Raw genomic sequence first — 22069 nt, 5'->3', positions numbered from 1 at the left:
TTAAAAGCACTAAAGAAAAGTATTTTTTCTGCCTGTAATAACATCACCATGCAACAATTACGTAAAGGGTTAAAAACATGGGTGAATTCATGTTGTCAGTGATATTCTCAAGGATAGTTTCAAGTCTTTGCAAATTGATTTTCATGCTGTTCTGAAATTAATAGAAAACTGTGGCTGCCTCATGGGAGTGAGAATATATTTGACAATCAGGTCAGCAATACATTGGTAGTAAAAGGCCCAATCAAATCAGCCGAGCATCCTCATAAAGATAGAAGGATTCATATGTATGTTCATCTTAGGGTTTTAGAGGCTTGCGAATTGACACAAGGGTTTTGTTATACACCTAACTGTACAATCCAAAAGGTGGCATCAAGCAGAAAAAGTCTCAGTTTCGCCTCCTCCATTAATTCTGAATAACATGTAGCAGGAATTACAGCACGTCACAGCATGGTATGTTCAGTGGACATCTCAGAGCTGTTCTGACAGATCATCCCTTGTGCCCACTCTATGGCTGACTGATTTTGAAGGAAAAGAGAGATTGTGAAAGTGAGACAGTGAGATAGACAGAAAAGCCAATACAGAGATGAAGTGACATAAGCGTGCATGGCTTCATAAATGTACACATGTACTCAGAGACGCACACAATCACACATGTTGTTCTATAAGCCATAGAAAAAAGACACAATCAGAATCACAACCACCGTTCTGACTGTTCAAACAAAGATATGAGGACTATGTTGTCTCACCTGCAGTTGAATACACACCGCAACTAATGTACATGTCTAGACATATTTGTGGATGGCATAGACACATTCACACTTTGTCGCAGCATTGATCAACCTGTACAAACTCATGGCCAACGGATGAAGAGATCAGCAGCCGGAGACAAAATGTGAACCAAAAGGTCATTGTAAAATATACATGACCACTAACATTAACCATTAACTTGGTAATTAGGCACAGCAGGCCACAATGTGAAGTCAACCTGGGGAGGTGCTGCTAGTGTGTGTCAGCTTAGACGCTTTCCTTCTATTCGTTTGAGTGAATAGTGGATCTGTCACAGTAAATGCTGTGGCCGGTGCATCAGCCAGGCTCCATAGAATGTGTTATTTTAGGTGCAAAAAAATTCAAATTCACCAGAGAACCTCTGCGCTGTTCCTGCCAACGCTGACGCATCTCTGCCTCACTATTGTAGACTCAGACATGCTGGCATACTGAGCATTTTTGGCAGACTGGTGGAATCTGTGCTTTGAAGTCGTTTGTCTTGAATTAAGTGATTTTCTGTCCAGTACTAAGCAGGGGTAGGACAGCTGATTCACATGCAAAAACCTTGGGCAGAGCAGGGATGGAGCATGTATAGTGTACACAATCCTCAAATGGCAATCACTTCTGGTTTCAGCTCTCCATTTAACCCTCAACATAAATGGAAGATGAATGTGTGTGGTGGGAAATTGCCTCCTTGAGGATCTGTTGATGATAATGATACATTGTCAACAGTAATAGCATTTACCAGCATGCCCATTAGCTTGACATAAAGCACAGACATGTTTGCTAACACATTAAACAGTAAAGAGCCTCTTCTAGAACGCAACCGTGACTCACGCTACTTCTCCCTGAAAAAATCAAGCAGCAACACTTTTCATGAATGTTAAAAAAAGATTGTTTATGAGAAGCAGAATGCAGGTTTAGACAAAAGGCCTTCCCACAAAGCTGTTATAGCTACTGTATAAGCACTCATCACCATGGTGTGTTTCATCTCGACTGTTGGAACAGCAATAATCGATCTGACAGCAGCAAAGAAACATGTTGTTTTTCTCTGCCCCAGAGGCGCACAGCAGAAACACACTCTATACAGATGGTTTTTTTCACAAGACAGACTAAATATTACACAAACATAAAACAAATTGTGACTGTATGGTGACCCCCACCACGCATGTATGTGTTTGTGTGTGAGTATGTGTGAGAGGCTTTCTTTCTAAAGGTTTGAGTATCTCTTAAGCTACTTTTACTAAATATAAACTGCATAAAATTAACACAACAAATGAGCAGGCTTGTTGTCACTCATGACAAAGTGTTAAACATGGCTTGATGTAATGCAGTGGTTCCTAAAGTGGGGTCTAGGGACCGCCCGGGGTCTCTAAGGGGCTCCAAGGGCTCCAGCAAAATGAGGAACAGTTTAATTTCACTATTATTTCACTCCCTTGATAATGGCACAATGGGAGCATGTATTACTCTGTAATCTATTCTCATTAGAGATTCGAGTTTTTTTCTCTCCCTACTGTTGTCAGACATCCAGTGCCGACAGTTTTTCAGCTATATGGCCAATTAAAGACTATAAAAAGAAAGGAACTGTTCCTTGGGACAAAAGATCATCAAATAGGTGTCTGTCTGTTGTCGAATTTGCATCTATGTGGGGAATCTTGATATTAAAGGTTTGAGGAGTTATCTCCTTTTATATGAGGGGCTAAAGGTCTAGGGTGTTAATATAGCGTGTAGCCAGTGGAGAATAACCTTGTGAACTGCGGCTTGATCCATCACATCTGACACACAGCAAATAATAATGCTTCAGCAGAGTGTAATGCTCGGAGAGATAGCCTTGTGACCCTGGCACAACTCATAAACTGCAGTGCGGCATAAAGCTGTATTAATTTCACATAGTCGTCCCCATGTTTCCTTACAAAAATGAATATTTCATTCCCAGAAATCTTCAGTGCAAATTAAAGATGCGCTTCAAATGGCGCATAGTCTGTAATAACACATCTGCGGCACAACGTGATGCATTATGAATGTGTCATATTTAAACATCATGTTTCATAACCGTATAAAGTACCAGCATTAGATTCGTACACATTAGAAGGACGCACAATTAGCAATATGGCTGCATTAGAAAATAATCAAAATCGCGTAATTGATTTAGGGGCTAAAGTTAAGACTTACTCACCCCTTTTGAACATTTTGTAGGCCTAGGTGTATTTCGTCTTCTGTCCTCTGAGAATCATCTATTCTTATATTCCAGACTTAAAACTTGTGCGCTTTAGTTTTGAAGTTGATCCGGACCTTTCTTGGCTCGTCATGTGAATGTCAGTTGTCACTCCTCGGGATTTTCTTGCGATCCACTGTATTGAGTTGCACTGCAGACTGCCGTGGATTTGATAAACACTGACAACAAACAATAATCTCCTTTTCCACAAAGTCTGGTTGACCGTAGTCGGACCTCGGAAATTAGGCGAGAATCGTTGCGAAACAGACGCACTGAAATCATCCCCTCGGTCCGAAATAATGGTAACTCCAGTGTGTGTGATGAGCGCAAACGCACAGTAGTCCGATACAACCTCTGGTAGCCAACTCCTTTTTAGACTCAAATAACCGTCCAGGCGGCTGCGAATCAGTTCTGGGGGCAAGAGGACGATGAACAGCAGCCTCCAAAAAAACACTTCTTTCAATTAAATTCTTCTCTCGGTGCTTCAGAGCCGTTCAAATCGCATAATATTCGTTAACATCTCTAATTAACATAAGTTATTTGGATTCACATTCCGCCTCTGATGTCGGATTATAAACGCAGACTCCTCAAATCCTTCTTAATAATAAGACTTTGATGCTTTCGGTCTCCTTAAAAATCCCTCCTTTTTTCAGCTCTCCTCTCCACTCGGAACTGTTACATTCCTGTGATCTTGTCTGTGAAGATCTCTCTGCTTCCCACCTATGGATCAGAGCTCGTTGATGCGCTCAAGGAGGGAGAAAGTATGTTGTACTGCCTCAGCCCCTCCACCGGGCAGCAACCTGCTCCATCCCTCTCACTGCCGCTGTCCCTGTCTGCGCCAGGGTGACACACACTGCTCCCTGACACCAGAGGTCTTCATAGTAAATATGATATGACACAACAGGACCAAACAGACATGTTACAACAATATATTAACCAGTAGACAACACATCAGGGGAGATTTCCTGTGATGCTGAGCTCATTCTGCAGAGGGAGACAGCTTTCATAAAAGCCACTGATTTGCTGATCAAATAGCCCCCACCCAAATCAATATCTTTTAGATAATGAACTAATGCATTCTCTCTCTCTCTCTCTCTCTCTCTCTCTCTCTCTCTCTCTCTCTCTCTCTCTCTCTCTCTTTCTCTCTCTCACACACACACACGCACGCGCGCACACACACACACACACACACACACACACACACACACACACACACACACACACACACACACACACACACACACACACGCACACACACTTTGCAATGGATTGCAAATAATAACAATTATATATATCATGAACAAATAACAATATTTACAGATTAAGCTAATTAAAAAAACTGTAATTCAACTTAATTATATTATATTTTATGTGAATTGCATCCTAAGCCTCACTAAATGTAATTGTGCAATGTAAATTCCATTTCCTTTTTATACTTTATTTAATACTTTTATTTTGATTTCATATTATTATTCATATTTAAATGTTTTATTTAGTGTAGCCTGTACAGTACATGCATCCTTTGTAAAACACTCGGAAACTGTTACTATACATTTGGCTGCACAGTATTTAAATTTATGTTTTTATCTTATTGTATTGTATTAATATATATATAAATACATGTAAATATACATTAATTTGGTTATTTTTGTAAATTGTTGTATTTACATGGTAAGTAAATCACTTTCAAACTGTCAATGTATTCATTGGGCTTTTAACTTTAATTACTTTTATTATTGCCACTCATGGAAATTGCACGTGCAAACCTATAGAAACACACCTTACTGTCTTGTCTATCGGTATGATGAGTCCTCCTGTCCCGTTCGGTGACATCGATTACATCGGTGCTCGTCTTCTCTGCTCTAAACTCTTCACGCGATTGGTTTTGCCTTTCCCTTCCTCACATGTTTCATGTTTGGGAGAGAAAAACATGGCAGCGCTCACGAATGAAGTTCAGATTGTTCCTGTCAAAAAGCCCACAGGTAAATATTAACGTTGAATGTAACATTTTTGATATAGTAGAAAGAGAAACATATAACTTCTATGAGTATATAAAGATACGTGGCTTCGACGTCGATGAGACGTAGCGTTAGCTACACAGACATCCAGCTGTGTTCAGAAGTCCGGCTAACTAATACAAACAAGAAACTGTAACGTAAATAACACGTCTGGTGTGCATGGTGTTAAGTATCTATCCAGCGTTGTTTAATACAATCAACGTACCTGAAAACAACATTAGCTAGCATCCGACCAGCGTTCAGTTTGTTGTCTCACCAGACTTCACAAGGCTGACAGACATATGAGTAGTGTGTTAGCAGGTTTATGAAAGATGCTACGCTTCAATCAAGATCATAAAACGTGGCATTTCCTCTCATTACCGAAATACAATTTACCGTTGAACATAACCTCTTGGATGATAACAACATGATTTCACGCGATTGCACCATGTTGACACTCATTTTAATCAATCTGCAATTTAACATGTTTCCACTTCAGACTTTTGAACCCAAATATACAAAGATATTGTTTTGGGTGAGGGCAAATCTCTATATTCTGGTGGGAAACACTGATATGGCAGTACTATAACATTAGCTTGTTGCAGAGACTACAGTTTTAAGTTGGCTCCTATTTCAAAAGATGAACTTTTCAGTCCGTTTCCCTCTGACTCGCAAAAGTCCTCAGGTTATCTCTTTATCAAGTGAGATGATTGCAGGGCTAATAGAGATGTGGTAGGTTATGATGATCCTTGTGGCATGAATAAGGTGACCTGAAATATTGTTTTCTAATCAAGTGTATTGCAAGTAAGAAATGTTGTTTAGTAATTTGTAGAGTAACTGCAGATAAAGCAGGAGCATTTTTTGTTTGTTTTTATTTCATTTGGGTTTCAAATATTTTATTTGTGCTTTTTAATGTATGATTGAAATATATAATTTACTTTGACTGCCCCGTGGCAATAGCTCAAGTCAATACTGCAATTAAGTTGTAATGGAGGAAAAACAAAACAGCGTCTGGTGGCAAAGAGTAGTTGTAGTTCACTGTCTGCATGAATTATGACAACTGCATAACAAGTTTTACATTTTTGGAGAATAAATAATCTTACAAATTAAGCACAATGTCATTTGAATGTCTGAGTTATTTATTGAACGCTACACAGAACCAGCCACTTTGATTAAATGGTGCAAAGTAAAGTAGTAGATATTCCTGCTGTAAACAGTGGAAGCGGAAGTCTATTAAGAAGTATGTATGTATAACAAAAGGCAAATGGATAAAAAGTGCAGGAGCAGTCCCAAAATAATACTTTGTGATCAAAAAACATTCTACATGTACTGTACTTGAGAACAAGTCGGGCTACATCAAGCTCAAACTCTGCCAGTAAAATCTGAGCAAAATCTATCAAGTTCTTTCCCATTTCAGCTGGAGTTTCAAGCTACCCTGTAGCTTGTATAACGTTATTAAGATGCTACATGGACACATTTGTGGTGCTCTCCATTTCCACAGCTCCCATACCTCTTCAAATGTGGCCTGTCCTTGTAGAGGTGAGAGACTGTACTATCCACCTTCACAGTTAACACCCCAAGGGCCAGTCTGACTTGTGGAACATGTCTGAAACCTGTTTTAAAGCACAAGCTTCATTTGGTGTTATTTTCTGACTGTTACTTTTTGCACCATCGTCTCGGTTACGGTCTGATAGATATAGAATACTTGCTTACATCTGTGTTCACTGCATTGCTAACAACTCAATGATTCAACTTTGTCCTCAGTCCGTGGACCACGGCGGGATAGCCAATCAAATTCCAGATGAAATCCTGCAAGACCCTGAGTTACAGGAGGCGATCAAAGCCCTGCCTGCAAATTACAACTTTGAGATCCATAAGACGGTTTGGCGAGTGAGACAAGCAAAATCTACGAGAGGTGAGCGCTGTTATTTTTTTATACACTTGATTTATTTTGAGAGAAACATGCAATATTTCAATTGAGAAGAGTATTTGTAGAGTAAGTTTTATCGCAGAGCTGAAATAGGGTCTGGGTGGTCCTCATTTAAGAGAATTGGAGGTGTTTGAGGACATTATGTAAAAGCAGTACCAACCATGTGTTCCACAATGCTCACCAGTGAAACCTAACCACGTCCCAGAAATCTAAAGTGCTTGTGCTAGAGCAGGGGTCCCCAAACTTTTTCCTGTGAGGGCCACATAACTTTTCCCTTCTCTGATGGGGGCCGGGGTCAGTTTGTAACAGAAAAAGTGTGACGATCGCAGGGGTGCCTAAACGTAAACATTTATTGTTTTCCAGAAAGCCACACATAACCAAGCTGAGCTAACAGTCCACTTTTTAGCTTTGAGAGTTTGTCTGCTCGCATTTGGCCTTGCAAGTTATCATACTTGTCTTTGTGACGGGATTCATAGCGTCGGCGCAGATTGTATTCTTTGAATTCCGCCACCGCCTCTTGACAGGTGAGACAAACAGCCTTTTCTTTGCATTGAACAAAAAAATAATCGGTTAAACACCCTGCATTCTGAATCAATTTTTCTCTTACCTAACCTTTTCGCCATTATTCCGATCTATTTGACAGGGGCTAGTCTAGGATTCGCGTGGCCAGACTGAAAAAAAAATCATAATGCGTCTCTGGTATTGTTCAGGGGGCCGGGCCAAATGTGGAGGCGGGCCGTATCCGGCCCGTGGGCCTTAGTTTGGGGACCACTGTGCTAGAGGCTTTTAAATTGCAAAACTGATTTCTGAAATAAGTTGCATTAGCTCGATTGAAGCAGACGCTGGATGAAGTTATACGCAAGTAAAGGATCTGCAATAAATACGGTATTTTATATATATAATAGCTCCAATTAATAGTCATAATAACTAGTAGAGATGGAGCACAAATTATGCTTTTTTTTAAGAATCTCTGTTGCTATTACATTCTGCCACCATACCCTTTGTCATCTTGAATCAAAAATACTTTGTATATGTCCATTAATGTCACCACAACTAGAAATAGATGAAGGTACAGCACTGACGTCTTTATATATATATATATATATATATATATATATATATATATATATATATATATCTTTATATGGCTACTCACACCTCTTTAACAACTGCTTTGCAAGTTTAAAGATTAGCAGTACAGAGTGAATGCATGAACACACGGAAAGCGCAGCGTAAAGAATCTTATACCAAAAGACAATGTGTGCAAGCATCCATTTAAAATGCCATCCATGAGTGCTTCTGTGCTTTGACCTACTTTTACGACTTTATTGTACAGTCAGTAACGTGCAAGGCTCACACAGGTTTATCCAGTGATGTAACAAATCAAAAAGCAACCCAGTTTTTAAAATGCCACGCGAGTCATCCCACAGTGACTATGCTATTCAAATCTAACATCACTGAACAAGTATTGGACAATATTCATCAACAGCAAAGAACAAGAAATCGGTACTTTTTAAGATGATTTGTGTTTTTGCTTCTGTGATGATTTAATTTGCTGTGTTAACTGTTATTGTTCAGCATGATGTGGACACCAAATTGTAGCAGAATGTTTTTCACAAGCACTTCTTTGTCCAGTGTGTTTTGGCGTCGGTTAAGACTGAATTCTCTTGAGGAGGGTTTGTTTGTTAGCCTTTGTTTGGTTTTATTGTGTTTATGTATTGCAGTATTGACAGAGTTGGAGGGCTACTCTCACACTGCAGCTGATAGTGCTCAAACACAGATGTCTTCTCACCATCCATGCAAAACAGATGTCTGTGTAACTACACACAAATACAAGACATTATATTTTTTTCCCATGTCTTGTTGATCCATATTGAAAGCAGAAATGATCTTTATGAACGACAAACATTTAAAACCCAGTCCAAAGTAAAAGGAGGAAAAATATTATTTTTTTATTAACTACAAACTGGGCATCAATGTCAGTTGCCTCCTTTGTTCCGACGCCATAACTTTTGTTGTGATATCTTTTGTTTGTTTCTATTTCAAGATGGATGTGATTTTAAACTGATACGAGATATGGGTCACTTAAAGAGTAGTTTATTCAAAAAGAATAATCAGATCTGAGCAAAAATCAAAAAAGAATCTACAGTAGACAGAATCTACAGCAAGACCTGCAGTGGGATCGTAGCCTCAGGACTAACTGAGTGTGGGCACATCGGGAGGCTTCACTGACTTCATTGTACTGTATGCTGGGGTCTATGGCAACAGGCAAAGCAATGTTAGTTGCTCTAGAACTGCCTACAGTAAAAATATGATGATAGTATTCCATGTAATGTTTTATTAGTCTAACTGTGCGTTGACACCCTTATACGATTATTAGGTAATAATATAAAAATTATAAATACTACCAGGAAGCTTTGAAGAGCTGCAGTCAGTCCCATATTAATTTAGCACAATCGAGACAGAGCTGTCAAATTTACATGATCAGTGGGGAAACAAAGAAGTACAGAAATCAGAATGGCTGTTGTGGACGACGCATACAGTACTTCACTTTGATTATCTATTTTTAGAGGTAGTGTTAATTAGTTAATACACGTAAAAGTCTTGTGTTTCTTGATAAAACAAATTGTTTTCTTCTTTTTACATTATCAGGGTTACCGCGGATCCTTAAAAAGTGTTAACAGGCATTGAATTATTTAATCTAAAAACAAGGTTTAAAGATGCTAAGTGGGATTTTATTAATCGTTTGCTTTCCGACAATTTAATTGCTTTATCTATTTTTTTTAAAAATAATTTAACAAATGCCTCTCGCATTAACGTAGATCAGGATAGCAGAACCAACAACACTCCCTGTAATGCATCATTTGTAGGTTTTCATAACACATTCGGGACTAATCAGGTGGTGCGAATGCTTGTACTGACTCGTGTTATGAACCTTAACAAGAGAAAAGCGTTTCCTTTTAAGGTGCTGATGGATCATGATGAGCCACACACCCAGGCTTGGTGTTCATTGTTCTTTGCATAATAACAAAAAATTTGACACAATTTATATTAAAAAAATATATATTTATATGAGAGAGACAAAAGTAATTTATTCGTCTGTCGACTGTACACACACCAATGTGCCATAATTCAATATTCAGACCTGAATCAGTTCTCTTCATATTGCCGACTAAGTTAATGTTGTACAGTTGTCCTGCATGCAACCCATTTAAGAAAATCTAAATGATACTGCCTTCCCCAAAATTTTAAATCCAACAAAGCACATGTGAACTAAGCACAGTTTGGGTTTAAGTTACTGTCTTTCAGTTTTTGTTGTTCCCAAATTGAGTTGTGTGTATCTTTGTCAAAAGCTTTTGCTCATTGTTCGGTTCAAAAACTGACAAAGAGAACAATTCAGTGATTTTTATGAAGTGTAATTGAAATGTTTTAGTACTTTTTCACTTTAAGGATGGGTTCCACATTTTATCTTCTATCTTAAAATGATCCTACCCATATGCACATTGAAGGGTTGCTGTAATTCTTCTGCCTTTACATATCCACGAGATAAAAACCTCAAACAGAACATAGATCTCTCAAATGTACAACATGCAATAACAAATGTTGTACATTTGAGAGATATTTGTTCTGTTTTATGTGATGTTTTTATCTCGTGTTGTGTTTAGATTTTTCTGGGTAAGTCCAAAGATAATTATCCTGCCTCGGCTGGACAATAAAGTTTATTGTGTTTTTCCTTCCTCCTCTCCATACTGGGCGAACAGAGATCACTTCCTAAAGCAATTTCAATGTAAGCGATTCAATTCCTGCCGTCCTGCATAATTACACGTAGTATGTTTTGATGTTTCCTCATGCTTGGGGTTTGCAGTGAAACAGTTCATGAAGCAGTGTTACAATGCTGGCTTACAGCCATAAGAAAATAAAAAAACGTCCTTCATTAATATAAATGTCAAAATGTGTAGTCCTTCAGTCGCTGCTGCCTTGGGTGGATATATGCAGATAGCATACCAAGAGAATTTAATCATTATTTTGGATGTCCCTGTGGGGGGCATGTGGTGTACCGCAGCTTGCTGGCTTTGCTTTTTTGTTGTGTGACGTTTCTTTTTCTTTCTTTTTTTATGAAAGCTCATCCTCTCTCTCTCTCTCTCTCTGAACTCAGAGAGCATAACTCACCTTATCACCCCTGTCTCTCTCTGTTTCTCTGTGTGTCCATCTGTTTCTTTGTCTGCCTTTGAACTTGAGTCTCACTCGTGCTTTTGAAACAGAGGACTGAGGATGATGCAGTAGAATTTTATTTTAGCTGTCCAGCCTCTTTTTTTCGGAGTTTATAAATAGTCAAAGGCTTTGTGTTGTTTTGTCTAATTTTCTCTTAGTGTGTTGTTTTCGATATACTCTGTTGCATGTCTCAGCTCTTTTCAAGCTTAGTTGTTTTTGTAACTGTTGTCTGCTGTCTTGATTACCGCCGCACATTCAGTTAAGATAAAGACAACAAAAAGGTAATGTAGGCAATAATAACTAGCTGACTTGAGTCTAGTGTTTTGTTTATACAGATTTACAAAAGTAATTGTTTGAGTGACACCTGGAAGAATAGGAATCACAACCATCAAACAAGCCTAATGGAGGTTCTTCAGTCTAGCCATTCCCAAATAATTTGGTGAAAATATGGCTGATGTTGGCCAACTTTCCATCCCTGGATTTGTGTTCATTAAATGAAAACTCTATGCGTTTCCAGGTAATACAATGGGGTAAAAGTCTGGTCATATGGCCATACGTACAGTACAGCCATTGTTTTCTTCGGTTTGAGATCTCAATTCCGGTCCACTCTTACCATTTTATGATGCCCTCTTTCTCACAACACTAGTTCAGCCTTGCACACAACTGTTACATCTTATTTGGAAAAACAGAAGAATTAGACTATACATGGAAATAAAGCCAAAGAAGTAAAAAGCAGTACAGCCTTGAGCGTCTTGTGGGACCTTGAATTCTTGAAAGTGTTCACCTGCGGGGATTGTGAAAAGTCTTCTCACAACTAAACTACAGACAATTCAAAAGATTAGCATAGTTGACGGTTTCTCTTTAGATGTTTCCTTGAGGTTAAAGACATTAAGCAACATGTGGAGCATTTAGTTCCTCCTTTTATGTTCCACAGTTTATGTAACATTTACTTTTTTGAGAGTGCAGGGTGTGGGAAAAATTGCAATGATAGTAATGTTGCAATGACAAAAAGTTTAGAATCTTAAATTACATATTTAATTGAGGATTGCCTCAACGCCACAGATCCAGAGCTACAGATCCAGCTAAGCCAAATATGGCCCTCCCCGCTGAACAGAACAGTCAAACAAGTTGCTGTTGACTTGTTTTTTCTTAATTAATGGTCCCTCTTTAAATAGTCTCTTTGTGCATCCCCCAATAACAAAACTTCATCCATCCCCAAATACAAAACGACTCCCAGGTAAGCAGTCCAAGACCGCCTTTTCTCCTCCGTCTGAACAGCGTGTTCCTTTCATATAAAACATGACGTCAAGATGGAGCTCGCTGCCAATGTAAAGTTCTAGCAGATCTTCAGTAGTAGTTTCTAAAGACTGGATATGCACATGTGGATGTATGTGTTTGCTGAATATTGCCTTGTTAATGGTAAATACACATTTTTTACATACTTTAGTGGAATTGTGCCAATTGTGTGACTTCCATTCACTCCTAATTTACATGTGAATTCACATTGATGTATGTGAACACATGCTATAGAGATGTTTGAAATATAGACTATTCCAAACTCCATCCATCCATCGTCTACCGCTTATCCGGGGTCGGGTCGTGTGGGCAGCAGCTCCAGTAATGAACCCCAAAATTCCCTTCTCCGGGCCACATCCTCCAGCTCCGACTGGGGGACCCCGAGGCGTTCCCAGGCCAGTGAGGAGATATAATCTCTCCACCGAGTCCTGGGTCTTCCCCGGGGTCTCCTCCCAGCTGGACGTGCCTGGAACACCTCTCTAGGGAGGCGCCCAGGTGGCATCCTTACTAGATGCCCGAACCACCTCAACTGGCTCCTTTCAACATAAAGGAGCAGTGGCTCTACTCCGAGTCTCTCACGGATGGCTGAACTTCTCACCCTATCTCTAAGGGAGACGCCAGCCACCCGTCTGAGAAAACCCATTTTGGCCGCTTGTACCCGCGATCTCGTTCTTTCGGTCATGACCCAGCCTTCATGACCATAGGTGAGGGTAGGAACGAAGATCGACCGGTAGATTGTGTCACGTGTACAACAAGGGAAGGACCCAAACGCAGGACACAAACTTGGAGGGTGGGAGGTTTATTGAAGGGGTTTCCAGGGAAAGGGGACAGAGGACGGAGAACATCCGGCTTGTGGAGACAGAGGGTAAAGTGGGTAGCAGGTAGCAGGCAGGCGGGTGGACAGGAAGCCAGGGATCCTGTAGCACAAAAACCAGTAAGAGTTAATATGAAAAAACACACAAGCAAATGTACTTGAATCCACAATTCAAGCAGCCAGAGACGCAAACTACCACTGTAGCTGAATAGACGATCTAGCGACGAGTGGCTGAAGACTGGAGTTGATATACTGCTGGGTTGATGAGTTAATGGATGACAGGAGTGAGGCTTGGAGCAGGTGAGTTGACTGAACTGCAATCAAGGGAGAGTGAGGGGGGCGACACGCCCACAACACAGACAAATACACAGAGAGAGAAATAAGCAGGTGACACAGGGAAAACACAAGGAATGACAGGAGGCGTGGCCGTGACAGATTGAGAGCTTTGCCTTCTGGCTCAGCTCTCTTTTCGTCACAATGGTGCGGTAAAGCGACTGCAGTACTGCCCCTGCTGCTTCGATTCTTCGGCCAATCTCTCGCTCCATCGTCCCCTCACTCGCGAACAAGACCCCAAGGTACTTGAACTCCTTCACTTGGGGTAAGGTGTCATTCCCTACCCGGAGTAGGAAATCCACCGGTTTCCTGCTGAGAGCCATGGCCTCAGATTTTGAGGTGCTGATCCTCATCCCAACCGCTTCACACTCGGCTGCGAACCGATCCAGTGACTGTTGAAGGTCACAGACCGATGATGCCATAAGGACCACATCATCTGCAAAGAGCAGCGATGAGATCCTCAGGCCACTGACCCCTCTCCTCCACAACTACGCACTGGGTTGATGAGTTAATACGCCCAAAGAGGGGTTTTGAGGGGTTGCAGGTTCCACACTGCAACCCCTCTCCTCCACAACTACGCCTCGGTATCCTGTCCATGTAAATCACAAACAGGATTGGTGATAAACAGTAATATAATATGGCTGGTGGAGGCTAACATTCACTGGGAACGAGTCCGACTTACTGCCAAGTATCCGAACACAACTCTCGCTTTGGGCGTACAGGGATTGGATGGCCCTCAGAAGTGACCCCCTCACCCCATACTCCCACAGCACCTCCCACAGTATCACCCAGGGGACCCGGTAATACGCCTTCTCCAGATCCAAAAAACACATGTAGACCCGATGGGCGTACTCCCAGGCCCCCTCCAGTATCTTTGCGAGAGTGAAGAGTTGGTCTGTTGTTCCACGACCAGGACGGAATCAGCATTGTTCCTCTTCAATCAGAGGTTCGACTATCGGCTGAACCCTCCTTTCCAGCACCTTGGAGTAGACTTCGGCAGGGAGGCTGAGAAGTGTGATACCCCTGTAGTTGGCAAACACGCTGGTCCCCCTTTTTAAAAAGGGGAACTACCACCCCGGTCTGCCACCCCCTAAGCACTGTCTCAGACTTCCACGCAATGTTGCCGTGTCAACCAAGTCAGCCCCTCAACACCCGAAGCCTTCAGCACTTCTGGACGGATCTCATCAACCCCTGCAGCTTTGTCACTGTGGAGTTGTTTGACTACCTCAGTGACTTCCGTCAGGGAAATTGACGATGATCCCCCATCAGCTTCCAGCTCTGCCTCTACCATAGAGGACGTGTTAGTCGGATTCAGGAGTTCCTCAAAGTGCTCCTTCCACCGCCAGATAACCTTCTCAGTCAAAGTCAGCAGGGTTGACCTTGCTGTACACAGCTTCGATGGTTCCCCGCTTCCCCCTCCTGAGGTGCCGGACGGTTTTCCAGAAGCACCTTGGTGCCGACCGAAAGTCCTTCTCCGAACTTCTCCCACACCCGCTGCTTTGCGGCAGAGGCTGCAGCCCTTCTAGTCCTTCAGTACCCTTCAACTGTTTCCGGAGTCCTCCCGGATAACATATCCCGGAAGGACTCCTTCTTCAGTCGGACGGCTTCCCTGACCACCGGGGTCCACCACGGTGTTCGAGGGTTACCGACCCTTGAGGCACCTACGACCTTGAGACCACAGCTCATCACCGCAGCTTCAGCAATGGAGGTTTTGAACATCGCCCACTCAGGTTCAATGCCCCCAACCTCCACAGGGATGTCTGAAAAGCTCCGCCGGAGGTGTGATTTGAAGATCTCCAGGACAGGGGCTTACCAGGTCTGTCCAGAGTCTTCCCCCACCCCTTGATCCAACTCGCCACCAGATGGTGATCAGTTGATAGCTCTGCCCCTCTCTTCACCCGAGTGTCCAAAACATGCGGCCTCAGATCAGATGATACGATTACAAAATCAATCATTGACCTTTGGCCTAGGGTGCTCTGGTACCACGTACACTTATGAGCATCCTTATGTTCGAACATGGTGTTTGTTATGGCCATTCCGCGACTAGCACAGAAGTCCAACAACAAACGACCATTCAGGTTTAGATCAGGGAGGCCGTTCCTCCCAATCACGCCTCTCCAGGTGTCTCCATCGTTTCCCACGTGTGCGCTGAAGTCTCCCAGCAAGACTACGGAGTCCCCTACTGGAGCCCCTGCAGGGCTCCATTCAGGGTCTCCAAGAAGGCTGAATACTCTGAACTGCGGTTTGGGGCATAGGCACAAACAACAGTCAGAGTTTTCCCCCCCATAACCCGAAGGCGTAGGGAGGCGACCCTCTCGTCCACCGGGGTGAACTCCAACGTAGCGGCGCTCAGCCGGGGACTTGTGAGTATCCCCACCCCCGCCCGACGCCTCACACCTTGGGCAACTCCGGAGAAGAATAGAGTCCAACCCCTATCCAGGAGTACGGTTCCAGAGCCAAGACTGTGCGTAGATGTAAGCCCCACCAGATCCAACTGGTAGCGCTCCACCTCCCGCACTAGTTCCGGCTCCTTCCCCCACAGAGAGGTGACGTTCCACATCCCCAGAGCCAGCATCTGCTGCCCAGGTCTGGTCCGTCAAGGTCCCTGACCATCACTGCCACCCGTGTGACAGTGCACCCGACCCCAGCGGTTTTTCCCATGAGTGGTGGGCCCACAGGATGGATGGATGGATGGATGGGAGGCACCACGTAGCTTCTTCGGGTTGTGCACGACCGGGCTCCGTGGCAAACCCGGCCACCAGGCGCTCGCTGTCGGGCCCTCCCTCTGGGCCTGGCTCCAGACGGGGGCCCCGGGCTTCCTCCGGGCAGGGTCTCTCCTTTCCTTTCCCTCCTTTCAATTCCAAACTGATCATTGATAATAAATCATAATAATGTGTTGAATAAAAGGTTATTGAATTATGTCAGAATTTGTTGCTTAATCTTTATATTTAATACATAAATAAGGTTAGACTAAATATATAGTGCATAATGCAACACTACACAAACTGTGGCCTCCAAAAGGACCTTAAAGTTGAATCAACACCTCTCTAAAATAGTTTGACCAAAGATTGTTGTATTAGATTAAAGTTGATATTAGTTTATAGATACTAATACACTGGCAATCGACCTCATTAAATATATTCCCCTGATTATTTCATTATGTCCTCTTTTTCTAGTATTGTCCATTTTGGACATACAGTATGTGAACACATAGATAACAGATATGCAATCACACACATGCTGTAGTAAACTACTTCAGGATAAACCCTAAATATAGCCCTATTGTAATCTTCCTCGCCTTAACCTCCCTTTTGAAAATTTGGAGTAATCCCTTGGCTTTGTCCGTTCACTGATAAATTAATATTTCCAGTCTTTGTTCACATAATGCCAGATGTAGCTTTCTTGCTACCTGTACAGCCCGTAGTGTTACAACAATACTGCAGGTCTGTCATATAACCGCATCATAAGATGCTGATTGACAGTTCAAGTAAGCCAAAAGAGAAGCTTCTGTCACTTCACATTGAGAGAGCTACATGTATGTTACAGTTGTCCACATTAAGTGTTCAAGAATAAGAAAATAAGAGGTGTTAGCTGTATAAACATGTGATATCTGAAGCCTTAAAATTAACTCCTTGTCTCATTTTATGTCCATGTGGTTTAGGTTCTCTGTTTTGTTCCAAGGTAGAAGCAGCTCATCATTCAAACAGCCGGGCCAACCTCCAGCATCAAACTCACATTTGGCTGGAGGCAACAGATGGAGGAAGCTCTTTGCTTCTGTCAGCTGTGGCAGAGGTGTGCTCTGAAACCTTTCTCTGTTAATAAACTTGCCCTTTTCTAGGTAATGACCTGTCTCTCACTGTCTGCATGAGCGCTTGGTGATCCCTTAACCTTTAATCAGTAAGAAATGCTCTCGCTCCTCCTCTTCACACTGCCCCATCTACCACTCCATCTCATGGCCATCCACCCTCAACCTCCTTGGCCTTTTGTCTGTCCCAGCTTTTATTGTTTAATGCTGTCTGGCCCTGAAGTCTTAAAATTGTTTCAGGACTAGTCATGTGAAAACGTTGCACTGCATGCAGTGTCTTCGTATTGTCCACTGACACGTCGATGGATTCATTGAAGTAAAGTGCGGCAGAGTTGGACTTTGGCAAAATGTCACGGTTGATTGAAACGAAGCCTTTGTCTCCGGGTGCTCGCCCCGTGTGTGACATGGTGGCTCGGACTTCACACGGAACAGGTCGTCACCTCGCATGTTTGTGATGATATCAAATCTACAAGAAACATACAGCAATTGAAACCCAAAATGGAATTTCGATGTATCAAAAACTACTTTTTCTCCATTTTGGAAAGTACATCTATTAAAATAGTCAATTAATGGATCGCAAAGTATTTTTATATTTGATTAAGAGTTGACGTCATTCATCAAACATCAAATTGTCAAACATTTCTGGTTCCAGCTTCTCCAATGTTAGGAATTCCTGCTTTTCTCTGTTTCATATCACTGGAAATTGAGTCTCTTAGGTCTCTTGACTCCATTGGAAACAAGAATTTAAAATATGTTGCATGGGCCTCTGGGAAATACTTTTCCACCATTTTCAAAAGAGTAAAATAGTGCGTCATCTCACAGCATCATATTTGCTTTTCTTATTAATCTCCTCACCGTCACTCTCATCTTTTCCTTCCCTTCCACTTCATGCTCTGATTCCTGTTCTGTTATTCCTTACGGGGCTATATTTGACATCATCAATATCTTATTAGTCTCTGATACCAAGATGTCGTCATGTATATTTAATGACGAGGTGACGGGAATAATGTATACTAAATCATGGGTTCTTGATCTTCCAAATTCTATAGGATCTTTAAATCAATACCACAAGATATATCTCTTAGGAAATTCCAAAAAGGACATTTAGATGTTCATCTACTTTCAATTCCTATATAACAATAACTGGGATATTACCCTGAAAGGAAATGGTGTCGTTCGGTTCGTCTGAGATGAGGACACTGAAATGTGTTGATTGGTTTTGAGGTCTTTATTTGGCCTTGCAAAACTCATACACTTATCTATATTTAAAGAGATGTTTAATCAAAGGCGTTCACAAACCACTTTCCTTTATATTAAGTATTCCATCGCAGGTAAGCCTGCGAGAGAGACTTGGGCATCACTATTGATGACCTACTGGCAGGAAGTGTGGATCTATGCTATGGAAACATCTATCTGTACTCGAACCACACCTACTCCGTTTAGAATTATACATCGCACACGTATAACACCTGCCCTCAGAAATCAAATGGATGCTAATGTATCTCTGCTCTGTTGTGACTGTAGAGTCACTGTTTCTGGTCATGTGCGAAGAAACAACGCTACTGGTCTCGTATTGTGGATGAACTCTGTGTTGTATTTGATGTTCTAATAGAGTTGGACCCTATGTGCCTGCTACTTGGTCTTCCAGATGGTCATATTATTAATATCAAATACAAGAGGTTATTCAATTTATTGACTTTTGCTGCTATGAAAAGTATTTTGTGCTTCTCCAAAACAAAACATTCTTGGCATTGTCGTATAATGGAGTGTACTCATGTACCCTTCGCTCCTCAGTGCATTTGCTTAGAATATATTGGTTCTACGCTGTCATCTTCAATATTAAAAGGGTTTCCTAAACCGGCTTAGCCTGTGTCGGTACCTTCTTTACTATTTTCTTTACTGACTATTTGTTTACAGATTGATTGATTTGATATTACCTCTCTCTGTTGTAGGGGATGGCAAGGGTTGGGGATGAATATATAGCCCACTATCTTTATTTCTTATTCTTACCTATTAATTGTATTTGTCATCTCATGTCTGAGCTGTTTTGTTCTGTTTGTTTATGTAAAATGTAATAAATATATTCTTTAAAAAAAAAAAGCATAGCAAACATATTAGTTCAATTCCCTTTGCTCACTACAACCTTCATTTAATATACCTGCAACTGCTATTTAAAGGTGGAGAATATTTCTTGCAATACTGATCCCTGCATTTACATTAGCAGCAAATCCAACATCTTTAGACATCATTTGCATGAATTTTCTTTTAAAGGAATATGCATAAAGGAAAGGGCCGCCCTCACACCATTGAGTGCAGGAGGGGGCTGTTGAGATGCTTCCAGGCCCTTCTGCCTGTCCGTCTCTTGATACAGAGTGAGTCTGAAACGAGGCACAAGCAACTTAGTAAATCCTGCCCTAAAGGAGGTTTTTCCATTGGTTCATCTCAATTGGTGTCACACTTCAGTAGGTCTCCTGTTGACAGTGCACAACACCATCAGGTTGTTAATTCTTTGCCTTATTTCAGATTACAGCAGCAGTTTTTTCACATTGTATTCTAGCTTTGACATATAAAGCTGTGTGAGGCTGGTGCAGGGATGGTGGGGGTTTGTGTGTTTCAGCAGCAAAGAGAGTGAAAGTAAAAGAGACTGACATTTAAAAAAAAGGGAGTTTGTTGGCTCTGTGCAAGCGTATGTGTGGTAATTGGTTTGGACTATATTTCCAACACTTGGTCACTTGAGAAATTACCCTAAAAAGTGATTATTTTCTGTCAGTGGAGCTATCTGAACCAGTAGCAGAGGCTATAACTGTGCTGTCCAGGATTTAAGTTTACAACTTTGCTGTTTGTCTTTTTCCACTCTCTCCAGTTGCTCTGCAGCTTCCAGAGGGCCTGCAGATGTTTGCCTGTGTCATCGCCGACATCGTTGAGAGGTAAGGTGGTTATTGCTTAAGTTGTTTGAGAGTCTACAAGTAAAAAGCAGGTGTAGAAGTTAAACCAGCTTTAACTGCCGCGGCTAGAGCGAGGGCTTTATCGTAATTCCCCCCTTTTGACTCAATCAGGGATTCAGCAGAAACTGAGACACGATTACACTGTTTTAGGACAGAGCCGATATCACAGCTTCCCTTGCTCACAGTTATTCTTGTTAATTACGTCTTGTTTAAGTTTGCAAATGCCCTATTGCACACCAGCCCCCTTAACACGGACACCGCAAAGATCTTTCTTTCTTTTTTCATCTTGCAGAGAGAAGTGCTTCAGCATTAATGTGCTCTCGTGTACAACCCTGTGGTTTGGCCTACACTGTGATAAGCACAATATGTGCCTAGATAATAGAAACGCACATTCTGAAAAACTTTTATGCGAGGGCCGATATGAAGCACAATAAATATTTGTTTTTCCTTTTTTGTCCTGTGGCCCCATTGCATCTTCAGTTGGCCGCTGTTTCTCAAGAGCACCGTCTGCTAAGTGTTTTCTTGAAGAAAATGGCTGCTATCATTAAACACCCAGAGTGGATTCTTTTCATAGGTGTTTAGTCAATACTAACCAGATTACAAGATGTTCAAGATAAAGAAAAGAGTGGCTGGAGCCGCCATAAACGTTTCAGGCTGGGAAGATATTTGATTTCACACAGGAAATCTGGATCATGTCAGTTTAACTGTATTAGTTTGCTCTACACGCTTACATGTGCTTTATATTACTATGCCAAGACACATTAATTTACCCTATAAATGATAAAACTTCTTGCCCGAAGAAGTGTTGAGCAAGGGAGTCGTCTTTCTACCCGGCCTCAACTCTTTTATCTATCTTCTCTTTTTCCTCCATCATTTTGTTCCTGTTTTCTCCAGCTGTGTTAGAGCTTTATCGTTTTATCTTTCTATCACTCTCTTTACAGTAATTTCTCCTTTTTATTATCACAAAAATGATAGAGTGAATTTTTGATGATAAGGTCCCGTCTTATCAGTCCTGCTTGCTATCAGACTGAAAGCTACCACCGTTCTCTGAATGGCTTTAAACTGCACAGACGTGCAGTCCAAATGTATATGTTCAAATCGTAACTGTCCATCATAGAGTCTGCGAAATCGGCCCTATCTCTGCTTATGAGAGCAATTAGCAACAATAATTGCTTTTCTCACTGTCTTCATACCCCGTCCTCTATCGCTCGTCCCTCTGTATTTTCCGACCTCTCTTTACCATCCACACGATTTCTCCCCGAGACAACAGCCAGAAGATGGTTCTCACGGTTTCCCTTCATTAGTTTCCTTGAAGCTATGTTGCTTCTGTCCGTGCTGTTTTACTATGTAAGACATTTCTTTTCAATTCTAGTCTTTCCAGATTGAACAGATGGGTTCTTTGAATCCTGGATGATCATCAGAGCGTCTGTGAAGTAAATATTTTCCATTTTGTGCACAGACAGTTTGTGTATATAATTTGAATGACATCAACTATTTTTGTCTCCCTATGAAATATGAAAAAACTCAGTGATGGATAAACATGTTGGTCATCTACCATCATACAACCACAGTTTCCTCCTTAAAAGGACGTTCTAGTTTAGTACGACTTGGGTATTATTTGTGCAGCTTTGACCTTTCCTATTGGTTATGATGATATTTAACTGATCTCATGAAGTAAGACAATGCAATAAAAGAGCGATCAGGCGATCAGACGGATTCAAAAGAAGACGAGAGTTTGGAAAAATGATCTAAACCAC

General features: G+C 41.6%; 2 protein-coding genes across 2 annotated transcripts in view; one reads left to right on the top strand and one right to left on the bottom strand.

Annotated features, from left to right (window-relative positions):
• Positions 1-4775, bottom strand: part of rtn4rl1b (reticulon 4 receptor-like 1b) — a 123039-nt gene extending 118264 nt beyond the window's left edge. Inside the window, exons 1-2 of the mRNA XM_029446282.1 lie at positions 4761-4775; positions 2942-3854 (exon numbers count right to left, since the gene is read on the bottom strand). Coding sequence (XP_029302142.1) covers positions 2942-2954 — 13 coding nt within the window. The 5' untranslated portion in view covers positions 2955-3854; positions 4761-4775. The remainder of the gene's footprint in view (positions 1-2941; positions 3855-4760) is intronic.
• Positions 4776-4884: 109 nt separating this feature from the next.
• Positions 4885-22069, top strand: part of dph1 (diphthamide biosynthesis 1) — a 60144-nt gene continuing 42959 nt past the window's right edge. The window contains 5 exon segments of the mRNA XM_029446283.1: positions 4885-4900; positions 4903-4962; positions 6742-6758; positions 6760-6892; positions 20231-20294. Coding sequence (XP_029302143.1) covers positions 4885-4900; positions 4903-4962; positions 6742-6758; positions 6760-6892; positions 20231-20294 — 290 coding nt within the window.

This window comes from Cottoperca gobio, chromosome 13 (assembly GCF_900634415.1).
Source record: "Cottoperca gobio chromosome 13, fCotGob3.1, whole genome shotgun sequence".
In the NCBI taxonomy this organism is placed as follows: domain Eukaryota; kingdom Metazoa; phylum Chordata; class Actinopteri; order Perciformes; family Bovichtidae; genus Cottoperca; species Cottoperca gobio.
This window is presented reverse-complemented; position numbering and strand designations above follow the sequence as displayed.